The 11,684-nt window shown below is 35.3% G+C and overlaps 5 protein-coding genes and 1 non-coding gene across 6 annotated transcripts; 3 read left to right on the forward strand and 3 right to left on the reverse strand.

Moving 5' to 3' along the window:
- Positions 1 to 77: 77 nt before the first annotated feature.
- RSM24 (mitochondrial 37S ribosomal protein mS35) lies at positions 78 to 1,082 on the forward strand (the record flags this gene model as incomplete). The annotated part of the gene is made up of 1 exon (XM_003667471.1): positions 78 to 1,082. One exon carries the CDS (start codon positions 78 to 80, stop codon positions 1,080 to 1,082), a length of 1,005 nt encoding a protein of 334 aa, XP_003667519.1.
- A 333-nt stretch (positions 1,083 to 1,415) lies between these two features.
- HMO1 (Hmo1p) lies at positions 1,416 to 2,210 on the reverse strand (the record flags this gene model as incomplete). Its single annotated transcript, XM_003667472.1, has 1 exon — positions 1,416 to 2,210. One exon carries the CDS (start codon positions 2,208 to 2,210, stop codon positions 1,416 to 1,418), a length of 795 nt encoding a protein of 264 aa, XP_003667520.1.
- Positions 2,211 to 2,769: 559 nt separating this feature from the next.
- ARG82 (inositol polyphosphate multikinase) lies at positions 2,770 to 3,879 on the forward strand (the record flags this gene model as incomplete). Its single annotated transcript, XM_003667473.1, has 1 exon — positions 2,770 to 3,879. One exon carries the CDS (start codon positions 2,770 to 2,772, stop codon positions 3,877 to 3,879), a length of 1,110 nt encoding a protein of 369 aa, XP_003667521.1.
- Positions 3,880 to 4,073: 194 nt separating this feature from the next.
- On the reverse strand, positions 4,074 to 6,128 carry SUP35 (translation termination factor GTPase eRF3; the record flags this gene model as incomplete). Its single annotated transcript, XM_003667474.1, has 1 exon — positions 4,074 to 6,128. The coding sequence occupies one exon, from the start codon at positions 6,126 to 6,128 to the stop codon at positions 4,074 to 4,076; it is 2,055 nt and encodes a 684-aa protein (XP_003667522.1).
- Positions 6,129 to 6,623: 495 nt separating this feature from the next.
- Positions 6,624 to 7,961, reverse strand: HSP42 (heat shock protein HSP42; the record flags this gene model as incomplete). The annotated part of the gene is made up of 1 exon (XM_003667475.1): positions 6,624 to 7,961. The coding sequence occupies one exon, from the start codon at positions 7,959 to 7,961 to the stop codon at positions 6,624 to 6,626; it is 1,338 nt and encodes a 445-aa protein (XP_003667523.1).
- Positions 7,962 to 11,419: 3,458 nt separating this feature from the next.
- On the forward strand, positions 11,420 to 11,491 carry NDAI0Atrna6Q. Its single transcript has one exon. It is a non-coding gene; the product is annotated as a tRNA-Gln (tRNA).
- Positions 11,492 to 11,684: the final 193 nt, after the last annotated feature.

The following is an 11,684-nucleotide window of genomic DNA, read 5'->3' on the forward strand; positions in this document are numbered from 1 at the left end:
TCTGTTATATCTGTTACATACCTTTTTAGCAATTCAACCATTTTTTGTTTTTGCCTCGACGTTCATTGTGATACAAGATGTTCCAGCAGTACCCACAAAGACAACTCTTTATAAGGGGAATAAGGCCGATATATTCTCATTATTCTTCTCAATTGACAACGAGTCGAAATAATCACATAATATTGTCCCGATCCTTGACAACGTCAACTGATGATTCCACCCTGTATCTGAATCCTGCTAAATGGATAAATTTACCACCAAAACGGATCTTACAATTATATAAAGAACGTGTCGGGCGCCTGGCACATAATTATAAGCCATGTAAAGAAGAATTGAACGCATTATTAACCACTTCAGAATTCACAGAGACACCTAAAAGGGAAATAGAGCGCATATATCATGAGACCAACCTCCCGGAATCGAAAAAGGATACCACAGCATCATCATTAACCAAATCTGATTGGAAATATGCATTTAGACCCTATGCGTTTGATGAACTACCATCAGCATCACTTGATCTAGTGGAACAATATCGTGAACAAAGATTTTATAATAGATTGACTGCTTTCGAATTACCATTATTAGTTAAATATAGACAACCGTATAAAAGACCTGACCTTACTAAGAATCCAATTATTTATAAATATACTTCATACATTGGTGAAGAAAATCATCCACATTCAAGGAAAGTTGTATTAAGTTGTAAATGTAAGGAGTTGCCATTGAATGAGAAGCAATTACATAAATTCAAATTGTTGGCAAAGACAAGGTATGATCATATTACAGATATTTTCAAAATGTCTACAGATAGATTTTCCGAGGCAACACAAAATTCTAGATATTTACATGATATCTTTCAAAGATTATTGAATGAATCAAAAGATTTATCAAAGGATGATTTTAGTGATGTTCCTTTGGATACGAGACATACTATTGCGAAGAATTTAAGGAAGAAGAGAAGACATGCTTATAAGTTTCCTAAAGAATGGGAACGTCCGCAAGATGCTCCTCCTAAAATGATACCATTAATGAAAGAATTACAAAAGGAGTTAAATGGACAGCAAAGCGAAAGGAACGATTAATGTAATTTCAGATGTGGTTTTTTAAAAAATCCTGTAAATATAAGGCGAGGACAAGTACATATAATGAATGAGAATCAAGGTATGTAGAGTTAATATTACGTTATATTATTTTTCTCTAAAAGATTCGTAATGATACACATAAAATATATAAATACATATATAAATAAACTACATTATAGAAATGGTATTTTGTGAAAAACACACTACCATAAAATACATGCATAAAGATTGTTCAAAGTAGTTGCTCGCAATCATTGCTTTGGGAAGATGAATAATTTAAAACTAAAAAAGAGGAAGAGAAAGAGAGGAGCCAAAGCATTATGTGAAGTCTCCTTATAAGTTACTAGTGTTACTAGATTTGTCTTTCTTCTTATCCTTCTTCTTCTTCTTTTTCTTCTTCTCGCCAGAAATGGTAGAGGTACCATCTTCTTCATGATGCCTCTTATTTTCCAAATTATGATGAGCGGGATATTGATCCTCTTGTAAATTATCAGGAATAGCAACAGGAGCATTATTTGGACCATCAGACACTGTAAATGTGCCATTCTTCTTAGCTTCCAAATATTTTTGTTTCTCCTTTTGATAATGTTCCAATTCAACCGTATAAGCCTGTTTCCATTTTTCCTTTTCAGTATCATTCAATTCTTTCCATTTTTTGGAAATTTCTTGAGTAATTTCAGTAGAAGATAATGGAGGCAATCCATTTCTTTGTCTTTCATCACGTAATTCTTGACGAACATATGCAGAATAAGCAAAGAACACAGTTAAAGGCTTTTTTGGAGCATTTGGATCACGTTCCACTTTCTTCTTAGCAGCAGTTTTCACTAACACACCAGAGGAATCACCACCAGTACCGTTAGTTGTTCCTTCGACGTCTTTATCGTCATCCATTGGATTGACTAATTCAGAACTTATACCATGTAGTTGATTAGCAGCAGAGGTCAAAGTTTGTAAAGATTCAGTCAACGTTGTGAAGGCATCTATCTTTTCCTCTTCATCATCACCGATAGCATTGTAGAAGTCAACGATGGATGAAGCAGTTTGATTAGCTGATTTGGATAATTCAAATAGCGAAGCCACTAGGGAATCCTTAGCTGACTTTAATTTAACTGAAGGATCGTTACTCATAATGTTTGTTACAAAACTTATTTTGATTGACTATTTGTATTTGATCTTTGGTCTTTCGTGTTTGGTCAAGTCAAGTCCCAGTGTATCTGTCTGTCTGTCTAGCCATGGAAGTAAACTAAGCCTAGTAGCTAGTAGCTAGAAAGGAGAGGAACAATGTAGTTACCGGTTACATTTCTTACCAATTTGTCCCTTTAGAAGGAGAAAGTTAGAAGGAATTCTCCTTCCACACTGGAAAATTTTCTGCCCAGCAAACTCTCACGACAACAAATGTTGCGATTTTTTTTCAGTTGATGGTGTTACCCTTCTTATCTGAGAAAAATATCAGCCGTCTAAAGTGATACTAAATTGCTATTCAGGGTAACAGCTAGTGACTATTTAGCCGCCGAAAGAAAATTGTTAGTATTTTTCCGCATTGGTGATAATCTGACACTTTGGAGAAGTATCATCACCTAAGGAACAACAATAATAAGCATGCCTATTACACCTATGAGAATTCTCGAGAATTCTCTACGTACGTACGTACGTACAGGCAGATTGTAGCCAGAGAGAAATAAGAAATATGAATAAATATAAAGAATTGGAACACAAAGCAGCAGGTCATGATGGCACACTTACAGATGATGAAGGTCTCTTAGTCTTCAAACCTGCCTTAACGCAAGAAATAGATTTCTATAAAGCTGTTCATCAACTATCTACTGCTAGTAACGCGGATGATAGTTTTTCAAATGGTGATGTTCCATTGTATTCATGGATGCCAACTTTCTTGGGTGTATTAGATGAAGGTACTACTACTACCACCACGGAGTCAGATGGAGCTGCGGTACCACAGTATGTCTTGGAAGATCCTCATATGGACAGTACAATTTTGAAACAAGTGGTAGAAGATACAGATAAAATTACCTTGAATAAGAAAAAATATATCGTTTTGGAAAATTTACTTCATGGGTTTAAAAAACCAAATGTCTTAGATATCAAATTAGGGAAAATATTATATGATGAAAATGCTACTGCTGACAAAAGACAACGTTTGACTATGGTTAGTAATACTACCACTTCTAGTACGTTAGGCTTTAGAATATGTGGTATGAAAATAAGGCAAAATTCCGTGACAGATTATTTGTCTCAAGATCATTATGAGAATGACTTTAATAATTATGTATTCATCAACAAAAAATTTGGTAGAACAAGGACACAAAAAGATATCAAAGATGCATTTAAGTTGTATTTTGGAGCAGATACATTGTCTAAAGAACGAATAAGTTCCTTATTGACCATTTTCTTACAGAGGTTACAGTTATTTTATAACACCTTATTGAATCAAGAAATACGAATGATTTCCTCTAGCTTGTTATTCATATATGAAACTGACTCGGATCGTTGGGATATATTAAATAATGAGGATTCTATGCTAAGAGATAATTTTTTGCAATCCGACGATGATGATGATGATGATGATGATGACGATGAATATGAAGGTGAGGACAACGAAGTGTTGACGGCCAAAAATTCACGGTTAAAGCATTCACAGTTAAGTTCTATGTCATTGATAGATTTCGCACATTCTAAATTTACGCCTGGGCAAGGATATGATGAGAATGTCATAGAAGGTGTGGAAAGTTTGATACAAAAATTTAAGGATCTCATAGAAGATCATAATGGCACGTTATGATTTAGAGTTTATCATCAACTTCCTTCACACATACTAGAAAATATCTTATATACTTTTGGGATCTTTCATTTTATTTTTGGTCATGTATAAATTAAGATATATATAGGGAAATGGTTAAAAATATGTTACAAATATGGACAGGATAAATGACCATTTTTTCTTCCAATTTTCAGTTGCATGCTTAGAATAGCAAATCACTCAATGATCTTCATAATCTTCCCAATGGCAATGGTAGTACCTTGATCTCTTAATGTAAATCTACCTAATTGTGGGTAATCTTCATAAGTTTCAACACAAACAGGAACTTCTGTTTCTACAAGGGCAATAATCTTCATACCTTTCTTAGCGAAAGCAGGTGGTTTCTTAGATTTACGGTTGGTACCTTTTTCTAACTTATGTAGTAATCTTGTGATCGTTACTTCTTCAATGGCAGTATGAACGTGCATAACACATGAATAACCAGCAGACATGATAGATTTTAATTCCACAATGGCAATCTGTGCGACAAATTTAGTAACGTTCTTAACAGGATTCTTTGGAGATGTTAAGACAAACCCAGCCGATACATCTTCTTCTTCAACACCTTTAATTCTTAATTTAACTTGTTCACCACAAACAGCCATATCAACTTCAGCTTCAGTTTCGTTATAAATATTTTGAATTTCCACAGGTACTTTATTTGGCATCATTATAGTAGATTGACCCTTCTTAATATGGCCAGATTCAATTTTACCTTCCACGACAGTACCCATATCTTTCATCTTAGAAGCGATTGGTAACATGAATGGAGCATTAATATGACGGTCAACATGATTCATACTATCTAGATATTCCAATAGAGATGGGCCAGTATACCATGGACAAACCTTTGGATCCACACGATCTTTTAGACCAGCACCACTGTAACCAGAAACAGGCATATAAACAACATCTTCTTTATTATAACCAATAGCTTTCAAGAAGTTGGTCAAGTTCTTAACACATTGATCGTAACGTTCTTCAGACCAATTAACAGTTGGATCGTCCATCTTATTAATAGTAACAATCATCTTATTAACACCTTGAGTCTTAGCTAACAAAGCATGTTCACGAGTTTGACCCCCTTTTTCAAACCCAGTTTCATATTCACCCTTTCTCGCAGAAATAACCAAGATACCAACATCAGCTTGAGACGCACCACCAATCATTTCAGAAACATACATCTTATGACCTGGAGCATCCAAGATAGTATAACGTCTCTTTTCAGTTTCGAAATAAGCCTTACCTACTTCAATAGTTTTACCATCATTTCTTTCTTCCTTATTGGTATCCATAACCCAAGATAAATACCAACCTTGTCTACCAGCATCTTTAGCTTCTCTTTCATATTTTTCAATGGTTCTCTTATCCACAGAACCTGTCAAATATAATAGATTACCACCCATAGTGGATTTCCCTGCATCAACGTGACCCATAAAGATAATGGAGACATGATCTTTACCACCAAACATATCTTGAACAACTTCTTCGTCAACTTCATCTTCTTGTTCTTTGATAAGGGTATCTGCGTCTGTAGTTGTAGTTGTAGTTGTGGTGGTGGTGGTAGTACTTTCTTCAGTGGTTGTTTTATCGGTAATTTTCAACTCAGAGACATTTGGTAGTTCCTCCTCAGTAGTGGTAGTAGTGTTAGTTGTTGATTGTTCTTCAGTTGTCTTTTCGGGAGTAGTATCCTTTGGTTCAGGTTTCTTGGTAGCGTTAGCTAATTTGATACCAGAACTAGAAACCAATTTCAAGGTTTTCTTAGGTTTTGGAGCAGATGTAGTGGCACCAGTAGGTTGCTGTTGTTGTTGGAAATCCTTCAATGACATACCTTGATTGGTTGATTGTTGGTTATAAGCTTGATAACCTTGGTTTTGATTGTATGATTTATAGTTATTATTACGACCACCCTGTTGGTAACCACCCTGTTGGTAACCACCTTGCTGGTTGTAACCTTGGTATGATTGGTAACCTTGTTGTGGTTGAAAACCTTGAGCCTGTGGGTTATATTGTTGGTAGGGTTGATAACCTTGTTGTTGTTGCTGTTGCTGTGGTTGATATTGTTGTTGTTGGTTGTAACCTTGATAACCTTGATAACCTTGGTAGGATTGATAACCAGCTGTTTGTTGATTCCCTTGTGGATTTTGGTAATATTGTTGGTAGTTTTGGTAACTATTGTTACCACCTTGTTGGGCGTTTCCTTGTTGTTGTTGTTGGTTTGGATTAGACATTTTCCTAGTTCCTTATATGTCACGATCTAGAATGCTAGTTGGTGTAGTTTCCTGGACCTGGAAGGTGTATACTATTACTACGTTTTACCTGCTTGTTTGTTTTCATTTTCTATCTAATATATAACGTTAAATTATTTTAATGTGAGATGGCCTTAATGTTTTAGTTTCTTGGTTTTTACAAATTTTATGAAAATTTTTCAAAAGTGAGGACCGTTTATAGCGATCAAAAAAGTTGCCAGTGTTAAGAACTCCGGAATGGAGAAGACAGCAAAGAAAAAAGTTGTCGTAAAGTGTCACTGATATGACTGGAATGATTAATGTTGATCCTTTTTGCAATTATTATGGACATACGTTTTTATTCGAGAGTGCAGCCCTACGGCAACTTGCATCTTTGTAAGACAAAAATTTTTGAGCTTGTAATTTTCGATAAAAAGGTCGTAAGATAAATCGTATATAACATATACTATATATATTCTATTTTATGTTTTCGTTCTTTTAAATAATTTGTACAGGATTTGGATTCTCTTCGAAGGCTAATTCTTCATCAGGAACATCTTCAATGACGATTCTTTTTTTTGGAGCAGGTTTCTCGGATCCATCAACAATTTTTGGAACTTTAATTTGAAGTAAACCATTATTATAAGTGGCTTTGATTTCTTCATCCTTTATACGTGGTAATACGGGGAATTTAATCGTTCTTTCAAAGGCACCATATTTTAATTCGGTGATCTTCAAATATTTTTCATCAATACCTAGTTTGTCCTCTACGTTCCCCTTTACTAATAATTCATGAGATGATGGATGATAATCAATCTTAAAATCTTTGGAATTGGCACCAGGTAAAGCTAGAACTACTACATAATGATCTTTAAGGTTATATAGGTTAACCTCAGGTGAGAATGGTAAATCTAATCTTGTCTCTGGTTTTGAAATTTGTAATGGATCAGGAATTGGGGATGGTGCTTGCAAATGTGCAAATGAAGATGAATTTCTTTTCAATTTTGGCTTGAATGATTCCTTAGTGGCAGTTGGTTCTTTTAAAGGTGGAACTTCTTCTTCTTCTTCTTCTTCTTCCTCCTTCTCTTTTTCTACTTCCTTTTCTTCTTTTGGTTGCCCAACTTCAGAAGTACGTTCTTCTACTTTCTCTTCAACGTCACTTTGAGCTTGTTCATTTTCCTCCCCTTGTTGTTCTTTTTGTTCTTGCTGTTTTTGTTGCTGTTCATGCTGTTGTTCATCATTATCCGATTCACTAGGTTCAAAATCAGGTTCATTAGATGGAGGAGGAACACCCAATAATGAACTCAACAATTGAGAAAGAGGATGTTCAGGATATTGTTCTCTTGTGTCAGTAACCCCCCTCCTATTATTTTGATGATAGTATGATGGTTCTTGATTACCCTTTTCTTCATCAGCAGTCATATCTTGGTCTTGATCTTCTTCTTCTTCTTCTTTTCCTTCATCGTCGTTATCGTAGTCATATTCTGGATTATAATAGTAAGCTTGAGGAGGCATTCTGTAGAAATAACTACCTGGAGTACCACGATCAGGATATCCAAATCCGAAGGGATTAGGTGGGAAACCATGTACAGGTTGTGAAGGAGGAGGTGGTGGTGGTGCAGCACCAAATGTATGAGGATGCGGATGAGGATGACGAGGATGGTGATGATGAGGATGATGAGAATGATGACTTCCAGGATTTGAAGAAGACAATGGATGTCCTGAGGACTCAGGTCTGTTACGAGGCAATGGCTCGTTTGGGTTCCTTAATTGAGATTGGTTCGATAATGCATTTAGAACATCGTATAATGATAGAGAAGGTTGGTAGAAACTCATTTTTTCAGGTGGATTTACCTGTTAATGTAGTGTATATATTTATTCAGATTTAGCTTTGTAGTGTCACTTTGCTACTGTCAAAGAACAGTTGAAGTTAGGTCAGTTAGGTCAGTTAGGTCAGTTAGGTCAATTCTTGGAAGCAGCAAAACAGAGACGGTTGAATGGTTTTCCATGGGAGTGAGATCTTTCCTTTTATAGTTCTAGTAATTTTCATTAGATTTGCCACTTGCTACTATCAATTGAAATAGGCTAATAATAAGCTGCCCCGAAGCTGTCTTCATGCTCCCCTTGCCCCCCCCCCCCCTTACTTACTATGAATTACAATGGACTTTCTTGTTTCCACGGGCACTTTCCGCACAGTGTTCCGCTTTCCGTACAGTGTTCCACTTGCTGTTCCACTTGCTGTCCCAATTCCAATTCTGCACTGCGAGAACAGAACAACGCAGCGCCAGAGTAGGCCGGAATCTTCTAGAAGCCTACCTGGCACTGGGCACCTGGGCAAGTGACAGTGTGTCGCACACAGTAGTGAACACGCTCAATGGTTACTTATTATATAAGAGGAAGCACTCGAAGGTTGTCTACTCAACAGTTCTTGAAGGAAAAAAATATAACGTCGTGCTCTTCCAAAAATGTGCACCCTACGTATCACAAAAAACCACTACGAACTTACATTTTTCATAGGCTATATATATATGTAGTGTATTTTGGTATATATATATGTTAAGAGTATAAAACTAACAGAGATTAGGTATAAAATGGAAAGGATGGGGAGGCCAGGTTATTAGTAAATATGACCACTTGCTAGCATTGCAACCATTATACCACTCCTTGTATAATAGAAACTATAAATAAAAATATACCTGATTGTTCTCTTGCTTGGATGAGTCCCGTAGAATTACCTATCGTATGCTTATTACATTGTATCTTACGTTAGACACACATTGTAGGCTCAGTAGTATTATCAATATTAACACTGTCAGAAAGCAACTATCCATAATCATTCGAATGTTACTGGAAATATAACTCCCATGTTTCAAATGACAATGACACTACTATACCTCATAATTTAGATATCAAAAACTTGGGGATGCATTTTCGTTTGAAGATGAACTTGCTTTTTTTTTTTCGACTTATTTGATTTTTACAACCAACCTTACTTTATTTGGCCTTTTTTTGCCTTACATTCCTTGGGTTCACAAAACGACTTAATAATGATCACCTTTTTCTGTAGATACAGAGGTTTCCTTCCTCTTTTGTAGTCCGCAGGTGATTATTTTTTCTATTGTCACCCTAGTACCAATTCATATCACCAACTATGTATAATTAATGCCATATGTGTTTATATATAAAAATATATGGATCATTATTATGTCATTACATCCAAACTCTTTGTGGCGCAACCTGCAGAGCCGAAAACACCCACTAATGCTGTTTATTTAATGTTACGCGCTTAGGATGAAACCCCGATTTTTTTATTCTTTCTCCAGCTGACAGTCCGTCCCACAACTATACTGGCTAGTAGTACGTAACGTAATTTGACATTTGATATTGGAATTAGCAAGTATATCTTTAAGCCTGCTCTAAAGAATGAGTCCTGTCCTTAACATCTAACAGTTTAAAGAACGTTTTCAAAGTCATCCTTTTAGCTAACTTGAAACATACAAATAGTCTACTACTATTATTTCGCATAACTTGTAAAGGGCCGGTCAATAGGAAAAATAATAGCGTCACCAATGAAGTAGTCATTTTTTGGAACCTCCATAACGCAAATGAAGACAAAAACGACAAACGCGATTTCCAAGCAATGCGACAAGACGAAGAGATCAAACATATGGTTGAAGGGCTAGGGAAAAGCAGTCGTAGAAAAAGGTGTGAGGAAATCTTCGAGAAAGGTATCGTTATATGCTTTAGAGAAAAAATAAGGCGGCTATAGGCTGCACAATAGACCAGGAACTTGCCAGTCGGAATACCCGATATTCATACATAACAGATTACCTGGAAAGATTAGTTATATGTGTGATGATCTTATAGATATAGATACCGCGATAGATTATTTGAGAGGTTTCTACGAAGTCGAACATAAAGAACCAAATCTGTGGGCGGACTACGTAATCATTATTGGATTCATGGGTCTCTTTTTTTGGCTGGCAACTTGCGTTTTTAATACTATTGTGGTCATATAAGGAAGAAGGTGCGATGTTCTATCCTCCATATTTTGCATTCATATTTGTTACTATGATCATATTTCCTGATTACAAGACGGCCATTAAAAACCAGCTAATTTCTGAGGATAAGTTTCTTTCCCTTATGTCCTGGATGAAATGTTCCCTGAAAGTTTACCTTTCAAGTCTACTTTTGCCATTAATATAATATGTTTTCTACGTTATCTTACAACAGAGAGAACGATTATATAATATTCTTAGCTTCTTCCGAACCTTCGTCATAAACTTAGTTGTCTCTTTTTATGGATGTTTCATGTCATTCATCGAAATTTTCATTGTTTCTGTTAAGGGATATCATTGATTTAATCTCTTTTTTTTCAATTAATTATAGCTCTTAGGAAATCTTAAATGATTGGATAAACTGAACCACGACAGCATTATCCATATGAATCTTTATAGAAAAAAACTACACCCGGCTAAATATATTTACCATACTTGGTCTATTTGAACGTTGTATTCGCATCTATTAAGGTAGATACTGTGAGGTTGATTTAGTAGCTCAAAACTATACCTTAGTTAATAGACTTAAGGATGGAATAGTATACGCTGAATACTAGTTGTACCCTGATCAAGGAAATCGAGGATCATAAACTACCGGCATCATGCGACAATGACCTTATTTGGACATACTATGCTACCACACGTTGAGTTTGACGATCCTTTCAAGAACTATTAATGATAACTTTCCAGTTGAAGCTACTTCAGACAGCATTACCAATCTTAGAACCCTTTAGGTATCCTTATCCTATTATTATCCTATTATTATCCTATCTGCTTATCAAATAACCTGCCTATAAAACTACATTTATATGTATTATACCTGAACGTACTAATTGTTGTTACGGCGAATCTGAAACATATGCACCACACAAAGATGAAACAAAGAAATAGGTATAACTATATAAAAGGAAACAAGAAACAGATCGAGAAAGAAATCCTGACGTCTAAAAGGAGAATATATTTAGACTTATTGAAGCATGTCTAATACTAATTTAAAGTATCCAAAATTCACTTCTCCAATGGAACAAGATTAATAGATGACCCTGAACTATAAATAAGAAGTGAATCACATCTAACAGATAGGACTTTCGAATTTATCAAATAATAAGCTCTCCTTAATAACAGGTTCTATTGGGAATTGAACGGTATATTGATCAAGCAGTTCCAAAGACACAGCTGGAAGGTTCGGCGTGTAGCTATCAAATCCCCTGTAAAACCTAAAAAACGTAAATGTTCGGTCCTATAGTGTAGTGGTTATCACTTTCGGTTTTGATCCGGACAACCCCGGTTCGAATCCGGGTAGGACCTTTTTTTCTTTTTTCCCTATTTTTAATAATTTTTTTGTCAAGACTGGAATAGCAAAAAATCTAGTATATATATATACATATTTTAAATATTCTTTTAATATTATTAATATGGATATTACATATAGAAGATTCTTGTCTTTTATATGATTGTTACTTAATTCATTATTGTAGACAATGTTGTTTTCTTTTTCTTG

The sequence above is a fragment of the Naumovozyma dairenensis genome, chromosome 1 (genome assembly GCF_000227115.2).
Source record: "Naumovozyma dairenensis CBS 421 chromosome 1, complete genome".
Lineage (NCBI taxonomy): Eukaryota > Fungi > Ascomycota > Saccharomycetes > Saccharomycetales > Saccharomycetaceae > Naumovozyma > Naumovozyma dairenensis.